The sequence below is a fragment of the Vespula pensylvanica genome, chromosome 1 (genome assembly GCF_014466175.1).
Source record: "Vespula pensylvanica isolate Volc-1 chromosome 1, ASM1446617v1, whole genome shotgun sequence".
Taxonomy (NCBI): Eukaryota; Metazoa; Arthropoda; class Insecta; order Hymenoptera; family Vespidae; genus Vespula; species Vespula pensylvanica.
In genome coordinates this window covers 5,773,710-5,796,175 of record NC_057685.1, presented here as the reverse complement: position 1 = coordinate 5,796,175, position 22,466 = coordinate 5,773,710, and the positions used below count along the sequence as shown (strand labels likewise).

The following is a 22,466-nucleotide window of genomic DNA, read 5'->3' as shown; positions in this document are numbered from 1 at the left end:
AAGAGGAAAAGAGAAAAAGAAATCAAGAAAGAGAGAAAGAGAAAAAGAGAGAGAGGGAAATGAAAGATGATTTAAAGCTCGCGACGCCTAAAAAAGAGAGAGAGAGAGAGAGATAGAGAGATCGTGAGAAAAGCTCAGCTCGCGAAGGTGCGCCCGCGCGCGCGCATTTTGCTATCGACCAGGAGTACTCTTCTCTCCTCTCCTCGTCAGATCTCGCGAAAGAACGACTGGCAGAGTCCGCAGGGATCTAATTGCTGTTTGCCGGCACGCGGCAACGCCTCGTCCTGGCGCTTCACGGCGCGACGTGGTGAAAAATCTTCCAAAAGAAATCGGCTTTTTGGACCCAGGCCGATTCCCATGAGAGACCTGACATAAATAAATCTACGAAGACAACGAAGGAAAGAAGAGAGGTATGTTAGAATGAAGAGAAAGAAGGAAGAGATGTCACTCGGAAAAAATATGAATATAAATCTTGGAGGACATCGATGGACACCTTGATCTTCCAACGATTTATAAAATAAAAGAAGATATGGACAATGAACGACGAATTCAAATCGAATGTTTCTCTAATTTATGTGTCAAGTGTGCACGAGAAAGAACGAAGTTTCATTAATGAACGAACGAACGAAAGGAAAACTCTTGACTGTTTCTACAAATCAAGATTACCGGAAGAAAGCTAAAAAGAAAAAGAAAAGTTATTCGTCAAGTTACGCGTCAAGTTACGCGTCAAGTTGATTCGTATAATTGGATGTAACAATTTGATGTATTGCGATGATCGTCGTGCAACGAAGAGATGGATGTGCAGCAAGATGATGAATAAATTTGTCTGAACACTGTTAACATATCTATTTACATATCGGTCCTTAGTGAAAACATGTGAAGTCAAATTTCGTTTATAATTCTAATCGAAAATCACATATCTTCTAAACAATTAAACACAAGGCAAGTGGATCGAACTGCATTAAAACATCGTTTTCGTAATCGTGTTGTATCTCGCAATTGCCGCATCGCGATATATGCTATGTGTCCAAGCAACCTCCTCTCTTTTTTATTCGCTGCAATGTAACAGAAAGTTAGATTATAATCCAACTACGATTTTATCGATTGCTAAATTATTATTAAAAGGAAACAAATAGAAGAACAATTAATAGGATTTAGATCGTTCATAGAGAGATGCGGTCGATTTAATTCAACGATGTTACTTATGTTACTTTTTCTAACGTATTAAATGCACAGGTACGTAAATAGATTTTTAGTTTGAAAAAAAAAACAAAATAATAATTTTAAGATATAGAATCATTTGTTAATATTCTTTACAGAACATTACATCAACAGTACAAAACAACAGGCATTGATGACTCCTGATCGTTATCAATTTGAAAGGACTTCACTTTTCCTTAAAAAGTAAAGAGAAAGTAGAAAATATGCAAGAATTGAGACAGAGTTAGGTAACGATTATTAACTATGCAAATACCAATATTTTCATTCATACTTCACACTGCACTGTTCTCCTGCGCATCGAATTATCGAGCTAATACCAACAGTGAGGCCAAAGAAATAGAGGAACCTCGATACAAACAAACCCGCAATCTCATGAAACATATGGCTTTGATCAATGACATGCATCTTGCTTTTTGGAAACTAAGTCACGTACGTACCAACGTACGTAAAAATACGTATTAAACTAAACCAAAAGTAATAATTTAACGATATTTCTTCTTAATATGTTTTACAGATACTGTTTTACGAGTATTAAAATGACCGAAAAAAGCAAACTTTGATAAATCAAGGCTCTTCGATCGAAAAGATATAAAAATAATAAGGAATATAATACACTCCTGCGTTTACTTTCACGTTAGAATTATTATTAAACGAGAATGATCAAATTACTCGATTTTTGATTAATGTTTTATTAGATATAGATTGATCGATATAGGTCAAGTTCAGTTTTGTCTTTCTATGCATTTTGTCAAATTGTCATTTTTTATCATAATATTTTTATCTTATCAGATACCAGTGAGATCATTTTAAAAGACGTATCTAATATTTGATAACAGCCTATCAACTTTACGATAATGCTACACGGAAAACAATGTATATCTTCAATACTGTATTACATTTTAAATGTTCAAAATTGGCCGACACGAACGTCCGATCTGGTATGCGTAATAATCTTTGTCCTAACGTGGTAAGCACACATTTTATCATTAACGACGACAGAATTATATAAATCGTAAAGGTGATACGATTTTCCATCAGGCTGTACATTGCGGTGGGAAAATCGTGCAGAATAATGTACGCCGAACCACCAATTCTACATCCGAATCTAGAAGGCAAAAAAGTGTTTTTCGATTACGAAGATGGCTGATCGGTATATTAATTTTTTTACTAATGTTTTTCATAATTATGAATAGTTACGCTACTGGACAGTTTCGTATAATTCATTTTGGTAATATTGAAAAGGAAGATTTAGAAGGTAAGAGAAACAAATGTAACGTTGTTAAAATATAATCAATTACAATTAATCATTATTAATACATACTTAATATTAATAATAATAAGGATAATAAATCGAATAGACTAATATTCAATAAAAAAATGTTGTTTAGATAATTATGAACAGCCTATTACGTCAATCGCTAATTCTGGCTATCTAGTAAGCACCAGTGGTTGCAGAATACCAGCGATAGAACCATTTGATCGATCGATCATGCGTTTCATACAAAAGGAAAAGCCTATCGTGTGTAAAGCTGGAACGATACCACCTCTGACAGAATCTAATAACTTTCTGGTATATATAAATCCGCTCTCGCGAATGCTTTACTACAATCGATCAACGGATATTGTTAATTGCTGCTGGAGTGCGTTTGAACGTCAAGAAAACAACGACAATGTTAACGTGTTAGTTTTTATTTTATTATCTTCGATCATACTATCGTCTATTTTTATTTGCTCGGCCATTCAACGAAGCTAATTCTATTTGCAGATACAACAAAGAGTGTTACTTCTTCAATAAGGAGAGCCAGGTGACGGCAGAATTTGTCAGAGTCCAATGTTGGCGAGGAGACGACATAATATACAAAGATTATCACGCCTTTGTACCTCGGAAAGCGGACGTAGAGGAAAGATGCGAAAATGTGAAGAAAACGAGTCCCGTTGAAAATCGACTGAGCATCCTGGTGATAGGTCTTGACTCAGTTTCGCGATTAAACTTTCGTCGAAGCATGCCAAAAACTGTGAAAGTTCTCGAAGATTTAGAAGCAGCGGAGATGCTGGGTTATACGAAGATAGCCGATAACACGTATCCAAATTTGGTAACTGTGTTGTCCGGTTTAAATCCAACGGAGTTAAAGAAACTCTGTTGGCAGGATAAGAAGAAAACGTTCGACAAATGCCCGTTCATCTGGAAAAGCCTAAGTTCCGCCGGTTATCGAACGATATTTGGCGAGGATGCTTGTCACATGAGTATCTTCAATTACTTGAAGCCAGGATTTAAAGAACAACCAACGGACTATTATCTACGACCTTTCTGCATCGAAAGCGAAAACAATATCGGTAATACCAACAAATTGAACGCGCATCTTTGCATCGGAACAAGATTAACATTCCAGAATCTTCTGAATTACATCGAAAAAGTAGCGACAACCTTTGCGAATGATCTTTATTTTGCATTTACCTGGATGGCCAGTTTGACTCACGATTATCTCAATTTTGCCCAATTAGGCGACGAGGGCTACTACAAGTTACTCGATACCCTCTCGAAAAACTATTTTCTCAACAAGACGGCACTAATAGTGATGAGTGATCACGGTATGAGATTCGGACCGTTTCGTCAGACTTTTCAAGGCAAGATGGAAGACAGTCTTCCATTCGCATTTCTAGCTTTACCGAAATGGTGGAGAGAAAGATATCCAGAGGCATGGGCTAACATGCAAAAAAATATGCGTAGTCTCACCACTGCATTTGATCTACACGAGACGTTAAAAGATCTAGCAGATCCAAGAAGAGTCGAAGAGGAATCTCTGAAACAACGAGCCGATCTAATTTCCAATGGGAGCATACCTCGTGGTATAAGCTTTTTTTTACCCATACCCAATCACAGAACATGCAATATGGCTAAAATACCTGGCAATCTGTGCATGTGTCACAGATCGAAAGATATATCGCTCAACGACATGGGAGTACAAAAGAGCGTGAAATATCTGACGCAAGTGTTGAACAACATGTTGGCACCATATTCGCTTTGCGCCAAATTATATTTACGGACGATTAAACAAGCGAAAGTGCCGATTAACTCGAACGAAGCATCTTGGATCGATTATTCGATACAATTTCAGACTTATCCAGGAGAAGCCATCTTCGAAGGTATGGTGCGTTATAGAAAGGACGAAAAATCTTACAGTCTCCTCGGAACAATAGGCAGGCTTAACGCTTACGGTAACCAAAGTGCATGTATGAATGACTTTAACATGCGTCTTTACTGTTATTGCCTTTAAGCGCATCACATATCTGATAAACTTTAGATCGATATTTTGTAGTATTTTAAATAAATATTCCTAAGTCATTAAATCGTATGATTCTTCTCGTTCGCCGATACGTACGTCCGATATATTTCATTAATCATGTTGATATTATTTTCCTGACGATAAATATAAGGTTACTTTTCAAACGTCTAACCTGATGATTTCTTCGACGAAAATGATAAATGCCACGATCAACGTAAGAACAATGACGGTTATTAACAATTACGATTCCGTGAGGACAGTACTTTAGCAGAAGACTGAACTTCTTCCAGAAGCTTCCAAACTACATAGAACCCGTGTTCCAACGTGGAACAAATATCAACTCAAAGCCGTGTTACTTCAACGTTTCGCAATAAAATTCATAATAAGTTATGTTATACTACTTACTTTATACGATATCTTCGAAGATGAAACTTGATTGTAAAATATATAAATCCAAAAAAGTAACTTGATTACCGAGTTGACGCCATGCCTCGTGATACATTCTTACGCGTTCAAATAAAACTAAAGTCGCGCTATGATTTTTCTTTCTAGCGCCATCTATTTACCAATTTCGAGGATTCTAATTGGTCGAAAATAATTTGTTTATTGAAAACGTCATAAATTCGTAATTTTTATAAATCATTTCGTTTTGACGTGCAGAACATTTTTTATTGGTCTCTATTAAATTAACACATATACGTATATAATTAATCTTTATATAAACAAAATATTCGTACAAGAAAATATATCATCAAATATTAGTAATAGTAATACCAACAGATTAAAAATGAACTTCTGAGAAGTAAATCCGTTTAACTTCTTCGACGAGTGTTACGTACCAACGTTTTTTGATTTCATCGGTGGACCAATCACGAGCACCCACGATTTACGGGGTGTTTGTTGTAACGTCTGCTGCGATGGCAGCGATTAAATATATTTCGGTGTTTTTTATAATTTTTGCAATATGTATAGTAATTACATTAGCAGGGTAAATATAAATATATATTATTATTTCATTGTCCTATTGTGTCAAACTGTAAATCTTTCTTTCGTACATAACCTTTGTTTTGTTGAATAACAATTTGTAGCTACAATCACTGAAGAAATTTCTTAGTATGTAAACATTATGTTGAATATTCTTTTTATAAAGATTTTTTTGTTATTTCTTGCAGAAGGGATTTTTACAACATCCTCAGTGTTCCACGTAGCGCAAGCACAAATGCGATAAAAAAAGCTTATAGGAAATTAGCAAAGGAATTGCATCCAGATAAAAATAAAGATGATCCAGATGCTTCCCAAAAATTTCAAGATTTGGGAGCTGCTTATGAAGTACTCTCAGATCCTGAAACAAGAAAAATGTATGATCGATGTGGAGAAGAATGTGTGAAGAAAGATGGCTCGATGGATAATTCCAATCCTTTTGCAAGCTTCTTTGGAGACTTTAGTTTTCATTTTCCTGGAGATTCTAATCATCAACAGGAAACACCTAGAGGTTCTAACGTCGTAGTTGATTTATCTGTCACGCTCGAAGAATTATACAGTGGCAATTTTATTGAAATAACAAGAAATAAAGTGGTTGCAAAAGCTGCCAAAGGGACAAGAAAGTGTAATTGTAGACAAGAATTTGTAACAATTAATTTAGGAAATGGTAGATTCCAAATGATGCAGCAACAAATTTGTTCGGAATGTCCAAATGTTGAATTTGTAAATGAAGAACGAATCTTGGAAGTAGAAGTTGAACCTGGAATGGTAGATGGACAAGAAACTAAATTCACTGCTGAAGGAGAGCCACATCTTGATGGTGAACCAGGAGACTTGATATTGAAGTGAGTTTAAAATGATAATTATAGGAGATAATTATCACCTGTGATGATTATATATTTTCATATATGCAAATATATTTTACAGAATTAAAACAGATCCACATCCAGTTTTTGAAAGAATTGGGGATGATTTATATACAAATGTAACTATTTCAATGCAAGATGCTTTAATAGGTTTTAGTATGGATATAATACATTTGGATGGACGTAAAGTGACTATTCAAAGGGATAAAATCACTAGACCAGGTGCAAGGATCAGGAAAAAAGGAGAAGGCATGCCTAACTATGAAAATAACAATCTTCGTGGTACTCTGTACATTACATTCGATATTGCATTCCCTGACAAAGAGTTTTCAAGTGAACAAAAAGAAGGTAATCTATTTAAAGATTAATTTTTAATTACAAATCATGCTTAGAGAAATCTTTAAGTTTTAAAATGCATAACACATTAATTGTTTGTTTCTAGAAATTAAAAAACTTCTACAACAGAATTCTGTGAATAGAGTGTACAATGGAATAAAAAGAAATAGATACCCAAATATAATGTAAATACAAAATAACACTGCATAGTGTGCTACATACATAATTGAAACTGTAATGCCATTGAATGTTTATATATTTGTGTAATAGAGCGGAGTATTTGACTATCGAAAATACCAACAGGATTGGTAAAAAAACTCTTAGTTCAGATCAAATGAAACGTGCATAATCCAATCAATTTAATTATTATATGCACATGTACTTCCTCTTTAATCATAGAAGACTGTTTATGTATGATTTCTAGTATCAATGATTCAAAATAATGAAAGTAATTATTAAACGATTATTTAAATAAGTTATTTTGTGTTCAAAAGGCAAGAGTGGCGAATGAATGTCTTAAATAAATGAAATGAATTTCCACTTAAGCAATGAAATCACAAAAGCCAATGATTCATTTTTAAATAAAAAATTAAAAACAATGGCTCAAATATAGTAAAATAATAAAATTCATTAATTTATTACTTCTTTATAACAGTATAGCTATTTATTTAAATATATTCATAATTATATTAATAAAAAAAAAAAAATAAACAATGATCATATATTAAAAATAATTAGAGTAATTGGATAGAAATTTTTAGTTGTACAGATGGCGTTAGTAAAAAGTTACAAAATTATTCATAGACATATCCATTTTCGACTATCTTTCGACCCTTAAAACGAAACGCCACTGTATCTCATAAACCAATTAAATTCTTTATCAGATTTATTTTTCTTTTATCTATTTTTAATTATTTCTCTACATATTTATATATTATATATATATCGCTTATTTTATTTCTCCAATATTATTGAATTCATCTCCAGATTCGTCCAAAGAAGGTTCCTGCATATTATATAAAAATATATATTTTTTTATTTATTCTGATATTACATAAGAAACACATATCAATATGAAATAACGAATTAGAATAACTCACACGTAAGTGTCATTTGACTTTGACAAAAATTTTTTATATTTTAATTCTTTTATCAAAGATCTTAAATCACAAACAACAGATTCTAATCTGTTAACTTTCTTTTTCAATTGTCTAATTTTATGTCCTTGTTCTTTTATTTCTTCCATAGCAACTTCTAAGCACATCTTCGCTTCTACAGAAGATTTTGAAACATCATCTATATTGATGTCCGATAATCTTCTTACATTTTTTAATGGCAAGCCATCATCATCTTCATTTCGTAAAAATTTTCTATAAAATATATAATCTTTCATAAAACATTTTTTTTAATAAATATTAAATTATACTTTGCCTTTTAACAAATTAGATCTTAGTTTCTATTGCAATCTGTTCTATTTTGTGATTTTTCAACATTATATCTTTCTAAAAATTATTATAATTAATTTTAATTGCACATATATCTAAACTCAAAAATAATAACATTAATTTTCTATTTCTTTACCTCTTGATTATATATGATTTTCTGGTTACTACTAGTTTGTACATTACGTAAATCTGTTTGAAGATTTCTTTTTAAATTTATAGATGGAATAGCTGTCCATTTTAACCGAAGCTTTAAATTTAATGTACCCAGTGTAAAATCCTCTGCTTTAAAATGATGAGAGCATATTCTTGATGATGGTTTAATATCTGCAATGTCCAGAACTCGTAACCACTTTGTTTTTGTATTTTCATTTTTGGGAAACCTATAATATCAAATTTATTTAATATAAAAATATTATATGACTAATATTTCTTTTTTGTATTTATTGTTATAACGTATTACTAAGTAATACGAGTAATTACGATTACAAAGTAATCAAAAATTGCAAATATAACCTCAAAAAGTAATTGATTTGATAAAAATAAAAATGTTGATACGATATTTCTCTAATGTTGATACGAAATATAAATGTTATATGTGTGATTATGTATGTATAATATATATAATAATGTTATGTTACTTACTTGTGAAACGACACAGATTTATCTGCTGTATTTATTTTTAGTTTACACACTAAGCAAGAAAGAACCATGATTATTTATCTTTTCTATTGTCACAACAAACATATCATGATAACATTGAAGATGTCTACACTACCTACATTATATGTTACGGTATTAACACGTTACTATAGGAATTTATTGGCCAATCATATTTCATTAAAGAAGAATAAAATATAATTTTCTTACTCGCTCTTTTTTTTGTTTCAATTCAACAATATAATACTTCATTTTTACGATAGATTGATTATTAGATTCTTTGAAAATAACGTAATTTATTTTAAACCTCTTAGAAATACTATTATTTTTAATGTATATGTCATATTTTTAGTTACAAATAATAATTTCGTGTAATAATTTACAAAACATATGATTTCACAACAGTCAACTTCTGGAGATATTCCATGTTGAATATCAAATAAAACATAATCCATTACTATGAGTGTATATATATATTCTTTGTATCAGAGTTCATTCTTCGAGGACGTATATATATATATATATATATATATATATATATATATATATATATATATATATATGCTGATTCGGAACGGATAAGCAATATAAGGTAAAATAAAATCTAAGAAGTGAAATTATTGACTTAATTAATATTGATTAACTGAAGTATACTTATCATTTTAAATTAATTTTACAATATTAAACACAGAAATATATAAGTTATATAAATGTAAAGGTAATTATTTTTTATATGTCCCACAGTACTATAATATATATTGTTATAGTATCTACTTAAGTTGCTTTAAAATGGTCATCCGTACGTGTAGTATATATATGGCCTTCGGATGTAAGGAAATGGATTATTTGATCAACATCTTGTAAAATCCTTTCTGGTACGAGAGCTTTAATATCGTTTCTTTCAATTCCACATTCAGTATCATTTTTAGCTTGTATTATTTTAAATACTATAGCTTGCTCTGAAGTCATACCAGTGCAATCATTATTAAACATGGAATTATCATCCACATTAACAGAAAAAGCAGGTGTATTATTTGCTTTAAATATTTGCTCTGCTTTCACTGTTGTATAAGTGACTTCTAACAGGTGATTAGTTAACTCATTAAGATCTTCAAGAGGTAATATACGCACTATGAAGACTTGCTTTACACCATTTTGATCACGTAGAAGACCATATACTCGAACATAAGTGTTTATTTCTAACGTTGGTTCTGGTATAGTCTTATTTACTTCTAACCATCGAACAGTTGTGATTACGCCTGTTTACAATATTTATAATATATTAACCATTTTTATAATTATATATATATATATATATTATATTTCATTATGTAGCATCATTTAGCTTTTATATTTACCTGTTTCATCTTCAATATCATATGTGATTTTTGTGGTAGATTCATTAACTTTACGTAATATACCAATAAATGTAAGCATACGAACTGGAATCTCCCAAATTTGGAAATCCGCGGAAGAACGTATGATTTGACCAATCATTACAGGAACAATATTTTGTGCTCTTCTTAAGTTTTTATCTTCAGAGAATGATGGAGTATCATTTAGAAATCCACCGCCTCTATCCATACTCATATCCATGTTCATGATGATTATAATATTATTATGCACTATTTCCAAAAAATTTCTATTGACCTAACCAATTTTCATATATATTTATTACATTTGCGGTATGAAATAGACTTATTTACTCTGTATTCCCGCCAAGCGTTCTCATATATGAGTCGAGTGAAATTGTAGCTTTTAATGTCAATTAAATTCGATGACAGCACTACTGTGGCTATTTTATGAACTATCTCATCTTCTGCTACACCATCTGTTAAATAATAGTATATGTTATTATTTGTGCTTTCTAGAGTTTAACTAGAAACGTATTACTATATCGTGCGGTAACAATATAACCTCAAAATCATGACAATTGCGTTTAATGATTATAAAAGTGTGATACTCCTCTCATGATGGATAAAATATTAACGAAATCATTAAATTCTAGTCGTTTTTTAGTCTATAGATCATTACCTACATGTCAATCAACTTTAAAGTAAGCAAAACGAAATGTTTTAGTAAAAATGTAGAAAGATGTGATAAGAATAAATAATTCTATCAATTACAATCAATATTACAAAATTATTAATTTGACATATTTTATGTCTATACTTAACATTTTACAGGATTTTAAATAAAAATATTGTGCACTTACATACAGATTTACAATCTTTTAAATCAAGACAACATGTTCTTTGCAATAAAAGCAAATATGATATCACTCAGTTTCAAAAGCGTAACATGTTTATTCAAACCCAGGATACTCCCAATCCAAACAGTTTAAAATTTGTTCCTGGTGTCAAAGTGTTAGAAGGAGGTGGCACCAAAGATTTCCCAAATGCTACAGACGCTTATTGCTCGCCTCTTGCAAAAATGTTATTTCGAATCGAAGGAGTTAAATCTGTATTTTTTGGTCCAGATTTTATTACAATAACAAAATTAGATGAAGATATGGAATGGGGTATTTTAAAACCAGAAATATTTGCAACAATCATGGATTTTTTTGCAAGTGGATTGCCAATACTAAATGAGTCACAACCTTCGGCAGATACACGTACGAAGAAATATTTCTTAAAATCTATAAAGAATATTTTTTACAATAAACGTAACTATTGTATAACAAACTTTATAATTTTTTAGAAATTAACGAAGATGATGATGAAATAGTTCAGATGATAAAAGAACTTTTGGATACACGAATACGTCCTACAGTACAAGAAGATGGTGGTGACATCGTATTTATGGTATGGATGATCTTTAATACTTGAATGACACAATTTTTTAATACATTCTTGCAGATTTTTTAACTAATTAAATTTACTTTGTTATAGGGTTTTGAAGAAGGTATTGTAAAACTAAAAATGCAAGGTTCTTGCACAAGTTGTCCCAGTTCTGTTGTGACATTAAGAAACGGAGTTCAAAATATGATGCAGTTTTACATACCAGAAGTATTAGGTGTCATACAAGTTGAAGATGAAACTGATAAAATAGCCAAAAAAGAATTCGAGAAACTAGAAAGTAAGATACAGACCCTGTCAAGTAGTAGCGATAAGAAATAATTATGTGCGACACTTCACATTTTATATAGTCAAAAGATATATATATATGATATTACGCATAATTGAAACCATATTGTAAATCAATTATAGCAAAAGTACTATGTATATTATTAACAAAAAATAAATAATATTTAAAGGAAATATTGATGTTTACTTTTTTTTATTTTTCTACTTTTTTTACAAAGTATTAGCGGCTAGATACAGAGACTTGCCATACACGAATAGTATTGTCAGAGTATCCAGCAAACAATGTTTGTCCGTCCGTGGACCAAGCGAGAGACAAACATTGAGGTGGCTCTGCTTTACTGGTTGCAGATACAACTTCTGGTTTCAATTCCTCAACCATTTCTTTAGTCTCAAGATCCCAAATCTTAATCCATGGTCCAAATGCAGCACACAGCCAGTAGCGGTTAGGACTAAAGCAAAGTGCAGTAATGATGTCATTATGATCAAGGGTATGGAGATGTTTACCGTCGTTCAAATCCCACAACATAGCTTTGCAATCCTATAGATATAAAAATTACGTTAATAAGAATTCATTGTATTAACAAAATATTCATTTTGATAAAAATGAATATTTTATTCCAAATTAATTTATATCACATACTTTTCCGCCAGATGCACATAACGAACCATCTGGAGACACGGTAACCGTATTAAGGTATCCAGAATGTCCATTATGATTAATCTTTAGTCTGCAATTTGTTAGGTTCCATACCTATGAAAGATTTATAGTTCAATAAAATAAGAATATTACAAATTTTTTATATATATATGTAAAAATAAATTAAAATTCAGTCCCATATCCGCTAAACACTCATAGACATCATGGTGTTATAAAGTTTTCATCATTTTCATTACATTTTAGATAACATCACATTTCTGAATAATTTTCTATTAGCATACCTTAACAATACAATCCCAACCTGCAGAAACAATAATAGGATTGGAATGATTTGGAGAGAAGCGTACACAGCTGACCCAATCCGTATGTCCCTCATCTTGTATGGTATATTTGCACTCTGCCAATGTATTCCACAACTTGATAGTCTTGTCACGAGAACCAGATACAATTTGTCGATTGTCTACAGAGAAGGCGACACTCAGGACGTCCTAATAACAGAGATGGAATCTTTTGCTCTAATAATTATATTTTTACTTTGTTACCCCATGAACGGCATTATAAACTGGCCAATACTTACAATATTGTAGGTTTAATGAATGCCCACCTCTTCTATTAATATACACAAAAAAAAAATATATAAAAAAAAGCTTCAGTTTACTTCCAATTTGAGGTACCGCCAGTTTACCGCTCACAAATTAGTAAAGTCAGCACCTTGGTATGATCTTCAAATCTTCGTGTTGTCCGACCTGCAGCCAAGTCCCAAAGACGTAGAGTTTTGTCCCACGATCCAGACAGTGCATAATTTCCATCAGAAGATAGAACAACATCGCTGATGAAATGGGAATGACCATAGAGACGTTTTTGAGGAATACCATAATTAGCGTCATCACGCGTGAGTTTCCATACGATTAAAGTTTTATCTACAAATGTAATTTAAAAGATAATACAATACATTTTTTTTAACATATAAAATCACGTTGCGCGCATGTGTATACACATAAAGTGCCGAGCGGCCATTACTCGTTTTAACATAGATATACCGCCAAACAACTAGACAATACACGGTAAATTACATGATTTTCAGACATTTTTTATAAAAAAAAAAAATTGTATCTTATTAGCAATAAAATAAGTAATTGCACTTTTAAATGTATCCTTCGACGAACGAAGAAAAATATACGTTCTTTAATCAAAAGTATACGAGAAAGTAACTAATGTAACAGATGACTTACCACGTGAGGACGATAAAATCATATCCGGATATTTCGGATTTGTAGCGATTTGAGTAACGGAGCCATTATGCCCCCGAAGAGTTCCTCTCAATTGCAAAGTTTCAGTCATCTTGAAAGCGGCTCAATTTTCTTAAACCGGGGATGTATTCGGATTACTTCGACCATCCGCTCTCAGAGAAGCGTCGAATCCAAAAGGATAGTCGGAAACAGGCAGTACGCATTCAAGCATTATACATGAATACATAGAGTATAACATTCGTACTCGTTGCGATATTCGACGATAGATGGCAGTGTAAATTACAACAACTGATTTATTAACATTTACAAAATTTATTTTAAAAATAGAAAACATCAAACGAGATAAAATAATCATCAAATTCTTTTTATTTAAATCATTAAATACGAAATAAAAAAGAAAATATATATCTCGTAATGGCGCGAATTTTGAACGTATTACTACGTAATAACAAAATTTGTTAAATAATGCGACTAAAATCCGATGGTAAATTAAATATAAATATCATATGAAATATTGTATAATATAAAATATCAAAACGTTTATAAAAGCTAACGTTTAAGACAATTTTTTAGTTGCAGTACTGTGCGTCATATTGCGTCACACTTCCGTTATGAAGCATTAACAGTGCTTACCTTACTGGTTGTTTGTATTTCAGGATAGTAAAGTGATGAAGTACGATTGGTGTATCAGTCGCATGGGTGGATCTCATAAGAGTTTTAAAGGTATTCGTGTTGAAAGGGGATAAAGAAAGTAATAAAGATAGGGTCATTGAAAGCAGTACAACAGAATTTAAAAATAACATTCACTCATGAGCGTTTGACAACCTAAGATGAGGTGGTTCGTATTGATATGGGTTCTTTTAAATGTCTGGGCAATAAATGCTTTCAATTTGGAAGCACGAATACCTGTTATTAAAAGAGGATTAAGTGGTTCGTACTTCGGTTATTCGGTAGCTGAACATCAAGAACTAACTGAGGATGGTACTGAAAAAGCTAAAAGTTGGTTAGTCATTTTTAAGAATGTTACAAACACTAAGTCAAGATTGTTTCATGCCTCTTTCTCGTTTACTTCATCTTACTTCAAATCTAAGCATACTTGGATAAGAAATGAGATAAGATGTAAATGTAAACATGATACTATTAACTATTTTTGTCTACTCTAATCAAATTTATACGTCTTTGTAGTACATTATTAATAACAATTAATGTTAAGCTTCTAAAAATTGTATAAACAAATACTTTTTTTTTATATATTAAGATTAATGAAAACGTAGTTATATATAATTTGTTGACAATGTATTATAACTTATATTTTATAGGATGTTAATTGGCGCTCCGTTAGATCAAAATAGACAACCTGAAACAAATAGATCAGGTGCATTATGGCAATGTCCATTAACCACATACACAAGGGATTGTATTCAAGTTATCACAGATGGACGATCAAGTATGTTTAACTTCTGTTATATCTCTTTTATAATCGACTAGCAGTAATTTACTTAATGTTCATTTATCATTGGTGATGGAAATTTCAAAGAAACTATTATATATTATGTTTATAGTAGCAAGATTACTGATGTACTACTTGAACATAATAGCTAGTATGTGCTCTAACTATTTATTAATTTATAAAGCATGTTATTTGTAAATCTGTGGTACTATGTATATTGTAAAGTATTTTTTTTTTATTTTATGTCAGTTGTATTATAATAAGATTATTTTTTGTTAAATCACGTTTTGGTTAACCAGCAGCAGAGGGTGGTCTGTATGATTCAAGTAAGTGAAACAAAACAGATGTGACAGAATGGTTGAATGAGAAATTCTCAAAATTTCTATATATTTTTCAGTATTTTTATAAATACTTTTTTTTAAATGCTTTTATAGGAATACTTGCATGAAACTAATTGTAATGTTCATCTTTATTGTAATTAATATCTCTCTCTCTCTCTCTCTCTCTCTCTCTCTCTCTCTCTCTCTCTCTCTCTCTCTCTCTCTCTCTCTCTCTCTCTCTCTCTCTCTCACTCTCTTTCTCCTTTTCTCTTTAAATATTAAACATGTGCATGTTAAATGTTACATCAATACTATAATAACATCATAACATATGTCATAACTTTATAAATGTAAAAAAATTAATTATTACAATGACTTGTTATATCATTATTAACCATCATTGTAACATATGGCATGTAAAATAATAAACATATTTTGTGTAATTTATAGTGCAGTATACTTTAATCATTATGATTATTATATATCAATGTTTAAATAAACATTGTAATGTTTTCTTGAAATAACTTTGATTTCAATATAAATCACTTATAATCAATTAATCATTTTTTTTTTCTATTTTAAAAATATCATTGTGTATATATAACATTAAATATTTTGCTTTATAGATATTGTGAAGTACTAACATATGATTAATTTCAATAACTATTCCATAATAATTATCTATTGTCTTTAATGAGTTAAACGTATTCTTATTTAGGCTTCACATATACTATATAAATTTGAACTTAAAAAATGATATATGATTTTTATGCAGGTATACTGCATAGTTGAAAGAAGAAATATGTTTTATGGTTTGACTTTTGATTCATAAGAATTAACAGTATATGCAGAATTTCTGAAATTAAACTGTGATTGTGTCACTATTCAAAGGTTTCTATTTTTAGGTTTTGATTCTGATGATTTAGTTCCTCCTGGTAAGGATGAAATAAAAGATAACCAATGGTTAGGAGTTACAGTACGTAGTCAGGGTGTTGGTGGCAAAGTAATGGTGTGTGTTATAGCACTTTATATTATATATCACTATATATCATCTTGTAATGTAACTAACAACACATTTTTACTAATACATTTCATTAAAGGTATGTGCTCATCGACACATAGTTAAAACTGCAGACTCTCGATGGGGACAGGGTCAATGCTATATATTGACTCAGGATTTAAAGTATCAAGATTTAAAAAAACCATGTTCAGGAAAACCTACTAATAAGTAAGATATACAATAATAGTAAATGATGTTGTTTTATACATTGTTGTTGTTTTATTTTCTTTCTATAGAGCACACGAACAATTTGGATATTGTCAAGCTGGTACAAGTGGAATATTAACTTCTGAGGATCGTGTGGTCATTGGTACACCTGGACCACATACATGGAAGGGAACATTGTATCTTTTTACTGTGTCTGATGAATTTTTAAATAGAGACAATACTGTTTACAATGTTCCAATGCAAGATTCCTCACCTGTTAACAAATATAGTTACTTAGGTTCGTACAAATATATGTTTATTATCTATCTTTAATTATTTATCAGTCTTTGAATTACTTCATTTACATCATAAACCAATTTTCTAGGTATGTCAGTAGCTGTGGGTAACTTCTTTGGAAATGGTTTATCATATGCAGCTGGAGCTCCGCGTTCAAAAGGAACAGGACAAGTTGTCATTCTCACAAGAAAAGACATTAAACCTGATATGGATGTTGCTTTAATCTTAAGTGGTGAACAATTTGCTTCAAGTTTTGGATATGAAATTACTTCAGCAGATGTTAATGGAGACAAGTAAGAAAATGTGTTATTATAATATATTAAATATTTTTTGTGTTATTATCAAAATAATTATATTTAACCATTTATTTAAGAATTACAGATTTAATTGTAGCAGCACCGTTTTATTTTAATAAAGCAGAAGGTGGAGCTGTTTATATTTATACAATGCTATGTAAAAATATTAAAGATAATGATAAATGCAAACCCGTTAAATTAGTCGGACGCGAAGAATCAAGGTTTGTGATTAATTACGTAATTATTTTGTATACAATAATAAAGAAAATGATATACGTGAAATATAATTATAGATTTGGATTTGCATTGACTAACTTGGGAGACTTGAACAAAGATAGCTATGAAGATATTGCTATTGGTGCTCCTTACGAAGGGAAAGGAACTGTCTACATATATCTTGGATCTAAAAATGGAATCATTACGACGCCATCACAAGTATTCAAAGAAATTAAAAGCAGTTGAATATAGAACTTGATATTCTAAACAAATTTTTTTTTATAGATCATTCATTCAGAAGATACTCCAGTACCATTACGCACCTTCGGATATTCTTTAAGTGGGGGAATTGATATGGATCAAAATGGTTACCCTGATTTATTGGTTGGTGCTTATGAAGATGATGCTGCTGTACTTCTTCGCTCAAAAAAGATTATTGATATTACTACATATATTAATTATCTTAAAAAAGATGGAACATATCAAGACAAGATAGATCCTATAGATCCTAATAAATTAGGATGCACTGCACGTCCTGATGCAAATCATACATGGTATGTATTGTGTATATGTGTATGAGTATACATTATGATTAAGAAAATGAACTTATATTTTTCAGTTTTTCATTTGAAGCATGTTGTAAAACAGAATCTTTGGTTAAAGAAGAAGACATGCAAAATTTACGATTAAATTACTACATAGAAGCTGAGACTTATTCTGGTGTAAAAAAGTTTTCTAGAGTTTGGTTTGGTATCGGTAATACACGTCCTCATTATGTTAATCGTACGGTTACTTTAGATACAACAAAATTGATACATTGTCAAACGGAGATCGTATACTTAAAAGTAGGATATTTAATGAAGTAAAAATGCGCGTATAAAATATTTAAAACGTAAGCTGATATAAAAATAATTTTTTAAGGAAAATACTCGTGACATCCAATCACCCATTAAATTTCGTTTAAATTATTCGTTGATACAAGAAGAACCAATGATGCGTAACGAAGGAGATCCATTGCCCGACATAAAAAATTATCCTATTCTTAATCAACAAGAAGCAGCTCGCATATTTGAAGCAACATTTCAAAAAGATTGTGGAGAGAATGATATTTGTGAAAGTGATTTACAAGTATATGCTCATTTAAATTTATCAGGTTTGTATTTTATTTTTAAGATCGTCATTATTTATTTCTTTGTCATGTTTGTTCGGGGAAAAAAAAAAAAAAAAAAAAAATCTTATGTTTTAATTATTTGCAGTGTCATCTGTTAAACCTAATTTTTACGAATTACTTCTCGGTGAAAGAGAAGAAGTAGTGGTTGAAGTTAATGTAACAAACGTTGGCGAATCTGCATATGAAGCACAGCTTTTTATAACTCATTCACAAAATTTAAATTATATTGCCAGTAAAAGTAATGATTCTGTAATCTGCAATTTATATAATGCAACATTAGTAGCATGTTCTATTGGCAATCCATTTAAGAAAGACAAAATGGTAAACATACAGGTGCGATTTGATCCTAAAGGTTTAGAAGATAATGAATCATTATTAGATTTTGTGATTTTTGCTAATTCGACATCTAAAGAAGTGACTGAAAAGAAACCTACTCTTTTACAAGCTACAGTTTTAAAGAGAGCTGAATTATCAATAAAGGGGTATGTTTTTTTAAGCTACTCATTTATTATATATTTTTATTTTGTTTATTTTCTATTAATATTTGTTTATTCGTTTTATAGAAGTGCAAAAACTCAATGGGCGTTTTATGGTGGACCAGTTATTGGCGAATCAGCTATAAAACACTTGAGTGAAATAGGACCTAAAGTTTCACACACTTATGAAGTATTTAATGAAGGACCATGGAAAGTAAGTAGCGTAGAAGTGCGAATTTCGTGGCCATACGAAGTTGCAAATGACAAATCTCATGGTAAATGGTTATTGTACTTAGAAGAATTACCAACTGTACAAGGTAATTATATTCTTTTAATTATAATATCTCTGATTAGACAAAATGAATGAAGAAAAGCTATTCTTAAATTGTTTTAATTTCAATCTTCGATAAATAAAAAATTTGTGTAGCCTTAGGCGAAGGAGAATGTACGCTTCCACCAGGTCATTCAGTTAATCCATTAAAATTACAAGATTCTGTTAATTTTGAAGACTTGGATACAATTTTTCCAACTCCATCTACATCGCCTCCTATTTTGTACAATCATACTAATCATATAAGAATGAAACGAGATACAGAAAAAGTTGTTAATACTCGAACAATTATTGATAAGGATGGAAACAAACATTATATAGTTTCTATGGTAGGTATTAATTAAAATATTAATTTATTATATATAAATATATCATTTTAAACTATATTCATTTTATAGAATTGTAAAGCAGGAACAGCAAAATGTTTTGATATAACGTGTATTATATATAATTTACAACGAAAACAAGAAGCGATTATAACTGTCAAAGCAAGGTAAAATCTAGATAGTATAATATATACATCATGTTTTCATGAAAAAGAAGTGTAATCTTTAATAATAATTATATTTAAATCCTTTTAGACTTTGGAATTCAACGCTAGTAGAAGATTATCCAAAAGTAGATATGGTAAAGATAGGTTCGAATGCAAGAATAATTATACCCCCTAATGTCGTGATACAACAAGAAAATTTAAAAGACGATCATGCGATTGTAAATATACGTTTTGTTTTTAACACATTTATTAATTTCATTTTTATTTACAAATATTTTGTATTTATATGTATTTTTTAGGCTGAAACAATTACATATCCAGATCCTCTGGATCAACAGGATGTAGAGCCTGTTCCTATCTGGATAATCATAGTAGCAGTAGTTGCAGGTTTACTACTATTCATTTTACTTACACTAGTACTTCGAAAGTTAGGATTCTTTAAACGAAGACGACCGGATCCTACTTTATCTGGTAATCTTGAAAAGCACAGAGATGATAATCCAGAAAATGAAGCTTTATTTAAACACTGAAAACCTATATATACATATTTAAAAAAAAAAAAAAAAAGGAAAAGAATGAATCACAAAGAATACTTACAATGTGGCTTTGACGAATTGTCACAATACTTACATTCAGTACTTATGGAAATAAAGAACCAATAGCTGACAGCAGCTTTAAGATGACATCAAGGCTGCTTATAAATTTTTTACATACACTATGTGTATAATAGAAGCAGCTAAGAGTACATATATACAATTTAAAAAAGAAATTGTGATAATGACCTCTTATTAAATGTTTACTTTTTTTTTTTTCCATAATAGTGCTAGCACTATTTTTAAAAGATATACTTTTATATATAGTATATGTATTTACGTATTTATGTTTACATAGTATTTTTATTTTGATAGATCATATTACGATAGCTGCTGTTAATTTATCACTTAATTTATCTCAGTTGAAGGAAATTTAAATTACTTATTTTTTATCATCAGGAGAATGATCACAAACATGCTTTAATAATAACAAAGCAGAAATTATACATCATCGTTTTGAATCATTGTTTGGATTATAATATTAGGTCTATAATGAAGACTGTTACAAAATAATGCTAATAGCAACATTTATTTACTTAATTTTATATTAAGTTTGCATACGTGTATGCATGGAGTAATAATGTATGTAAGGACATATTTACGATACGTAAAGCCGCTTTTCTTTGCCATGTCATCAAAAAGAATAGTATATTATTATAATAATAGATTATCACAAGTTACATATTGCCTTACTTAAAAGAAATTAACAGTTTAGATAAAATCACACAAATGAAAATTTGTCATTATCTCCATATTGCTTCATATAATGATACTGCCCTATAGATTAGGATAAATTTATAGTTGGTAGTATCATTATATGTCGTTATCATTATTGAAAATACTTTTATAAAAAAATATTATATATTTTCGTAAGGTAAACTTATATTATACAAAAGAAAATTTTATATAAATTTATACGAATTATTTCTTCCAATGTGTTCATATAATTATTTCATGAGTTTTTAAATTTTATTTAAAATATATGAAATATTTTAATAGTAAAAGGGAAGATGTAACTTCTATTAGAAACTTTTTCGTTTCGAAGTTCATTTTTACACCGTGCCAATTATTGAAACATAAATAAGTGATAAACGTGCTTTTAAATTTTCCCAGTTTTTTTCTTTTAATATTTATAAATAAAACAAATAGTAATTTAAGATTTACATAGTCATTATAATTTTAGATATCTATATTGTTTTTAATTAATTAAGTAGATTCATAATGTCAATTTTGAAATTTTTATAATATTGATACTTATTTTCATATTCGTCAAAATGCAATGAACGCTCGCACATATAAATCATGAACTTACAAATTAAGTATTTATACATTTATTAAACAATTAATCGTGTGTAGATAGATCAAAATTTATCATATAATTTATCAATATTTTTTAATCATCATTTTGATAGAAAAATAATTATGAATTCCAGTTACATATGTAATACACATGTTGTAACACATTCCTTGAATGACTTAGAGATTTCTCAACAATGAGGGTATACTAGAAAAGAGAGTAATGAAATGATGAAAGCATCACTTATAGTATGATGCATTAATCCTTTTGACTTCAAAAAGATGATCTAAGAAAACATGATATATAATTATATATTGAAGATGTAAAAAGGGTTAATGTTATATAAATTGTAGAAGCTCATTATGTGTGAAGACTTGGAGGTACTGCCTATATAAGTTAAACTGCCATGTAAAATGCTAATACACATGCTTATAAATAAATGCTAATTCTGGTACTTATTTGTTAAAAATAGAATGAATAGTTAAAGACAAAAAATAATTTTTTTGATATTTCATATTGCACTTTATAGAAAATG

At 30.0% G+C, this 22,466-nt stretch overlaps 7 protein-coding genes and 1 long non-coding RNA gene across 13 annotated transcripts in view; 4 read left to right on the top strand and 4 right to left on the bottom strand.

Moving 5' to 3' along the window:
- LOC122636381 overlaps window positions 1-5,000 on the bottom strand; it is a 111,996-nt gene extending 106,996 nt beyond the window's left edge. Inside the window, exon 1 of the long non-coding RNA XR_006328929.1 lies at window positions 4,911-5,000. This is a non-coding gene — a long non-coding RNA (uncharacterized LOC122636381). The remainder of the gene's footprint in view (window positions 1-4,910) is intronic.
- LOC122636375 lies at window positions 209-4,569 on the top strand. 2 transcript variants are annotated; one of them, XM_043827534.1, is made up of 7 exons: window positions 209-1,236; window positions 1,320-1,650; window positions 1,736-1,936; window positions 2,011-2,188; window positions 2,260-2,476; window positions 2,610-2,901; window positions 2,987-4,569. In XM_043827534.1, the coding sequence occupies exons 4-7, from the start codon at window positions 2,093-2,095 to the stop codon at window positions 4,494-4,496; spliced, it is 2,115 nt and encodes a 704-aa protein (XP_043683469.1). In that variant the 5' UTR covers window positions 209-1,236; window positions 1,320-1,650; window positions 1,736-1,936; window positions 2,011-2,092; the 3' UTR covers window positions 4,497-4,569. The 2 variants fall into 2 exon arrangements, with proteins under 2 accessions (XP_043683469.1, XP_043683479.1); XM_043827544.1 differs by having other exon boundaries at window positions 1,320-1,662; window positions 1,736-2,188.
- A 317-nt stretch (window positions 5,001-5,317) lies between the features above and the next one.
- LOC122629452 (dnaJ homolog shv) lies at window positions 5,318-7,337 on the top strand (the record flags this gene model as incomplete). Its single annotated transcript, XM_043813300.1, has 4 exons — window positions 5,318-5,493; window positions 5,678-6,331; window positions 6,414-6,700; window positions 6,795-7,337. Coding segments are annotated over 4 exons (1,200 nt in total), but the record flags the coding sequence as incomplete, so codon positions are not given.
- A 226-nt stretch (window positions 7,338-7,563) lies between these two features.
- Window positions 7,564-8,920, bottom strand: LOC122632791. Its single transcript, XM_043819981.1, has 4 exons — window positions 8,776-8,920; window positions 8,270-8,513; window positions 7,789-8,084; window positions 7,564-7,694 (listed from the first exon to the last, which is right to left on the bottom strand). The coding sequence occupies exons 1-4, from the start codon at window positions 8,841-8,843 to the stop codon at window positions 7,643-7,645; spliced, it is 660 nt and encodes a 219-aa protein (XP_043675916.1). The 5' UTR covers window positions 8,844-8,920; the 3' UTR covers window positions 7,564-7,642.
- A 494-nt stretch (window positions 8,921-9,414) lies between these two features.
- On the bottom strand, window positions 9,415-10,539 carry LOC122628427 (replication protein A 32 kDa subunit-like). 2 transcript variants are annotated; one of them, XM_043812008.1, is made up of 3 exons: window positions 10,149-10,539; window positions 9,922-10,049; window positions 9,603-9,749 (listed from the first exon to the last, which is right to left on the bottom strand). In XM_043812008.1, exons 1-3 carry the CDS (start codon window positions 10,390-10,392, stop codon window positions 9,738-9,740), a joined length of 384 nt encoding a protein of 127 aa, XP_043667943.1. In that variant the 5' UTR covers window positions 10,393-10,539; the 3' UTR covers window positions 9,603-9,737. The 2 variants fall into 2 exon arrangements, with proteins under 2 accessions (XP_043667072.1, XP_043667943.1); XM_043811137.1 differs by having other exon boundaries at window positions 9,415-10,049.
- A 112-nt stretch (window positions 10,540-10,651) lies between these two features.
- On the top strand, window positions 10,652-12,050 carry LOC122627836 (NFU1 iron-sulfur cluster scaffold homolog, mitochondrial-like). The gene is made up of 4 exons (XM_043809857.1): window positions 10,652-10,846; window positions 10,977-11,404; window positions 11,491-11,594; window positions 11,682-12,050. The coding sequence occupies exons 1-4, from the start codon at window positions 10,761-10,763 to the stop codon at window positions 11,907-11,909; spliced, it is 846 nt and encodes a 281-aa protein (XP_043665792.1). The 5' UTR covers window positions 10,652-10,760; the 3' UTR covers window positions 11,910-12,050.
- Window positions 12,051-12,052: 2 nt separating this feature from the next.
- Window positions 12,053-13,979, bottom strand: LOC122627007 (guanine nucleotide-binding protein subunit beta-like protein). 2 transcript variants are annotated; one of them, XM_043808154.1, is made up of 5 exons: window positions 13,767-13,976; window positions 13,246-13,454; window positions 12,816-13,022; window positions 12,517-12,627; window positions 12,053-12,414 (listed from the first exon to the last, which is right to left on the bottom strand). In XM_043808154.1, exons 1-5 carry the CDS (start codon window positions 13,873-13,875, stop codon window positions 12,097-12,099), a joined length of 954 nt encoding a protein of 317 aa, XP_043664089.1. In that variant the 5' UTR covers window positions 13,876-13,976; the 3' UTR covers window positions 12,053-12,096. The 2 variants fall into 2 exon arrangements, 1 of the variants encoding a protein (XP_043664089.1); XR_006326897.1 differs by lacking the exons at window positions 12,053-12,414; window positions 12,517-12,627 and having other exon boundaries at window positions 12,880-13,022; window positions 13,112-13,454; window positions 13,767-13,979.
- A 448-nt stretch (window positions 13,980-14,427) lies between these two features.
- LOC122626840 (integrin alpha-PS1) lies at window positions 14,428-22,385 on the top strand. 3 transcript variants are annotated; one of them, XM_043820178.1, is made up of 18 exons: window positions 14,428-14,787; window positions 15,104-15,231; window positions 15,537-15,560; window positions 16,460-16,563; window positions 16,655-16,782; window positions 16,851-17,059; window positions 17,147-17,351; window positions 17,432-17,575; window positions 17,648-17,789; window positions 17,856-18,124; window positions 18,190-18,415; window positions 18,492-18,723; window positions 18,827-19,223; window positions 19,305-19,534; window positions 19,645-19,877; window positions 19,947-20,041; window positions 20,130-20,259; window positions 20,341-22,385. In XM_043820178.1, the coding sequence occupies exons 1-18, from the start codon at window positions 14,615-14,617 to the stop codon at window positions 20,569-20,571; spliced, it is 3,300 nt and encodes a 1,099-aa protein (XP_043676113.1). In that variant the 5' UTR covers window positions 14,428-14,614; the 3' UTR covers window positions 20,572-22,385. The 3 variants fall into 3 exon arrangements, with proteins under 3 accessions (XP_043676113.1, XP_043667516.1, XP_043684572.1); XM_043811581.1 differs by having other exon boundaries at window positions 15,534-15,560; XM_043828637.1 differs by lacking the exon at window positions 15,537-15,560 and having other exon boundaries at window positions 14,429-14,787.
- Window positions 22,386-22,466: the final 81 nt, after the last annotated feature.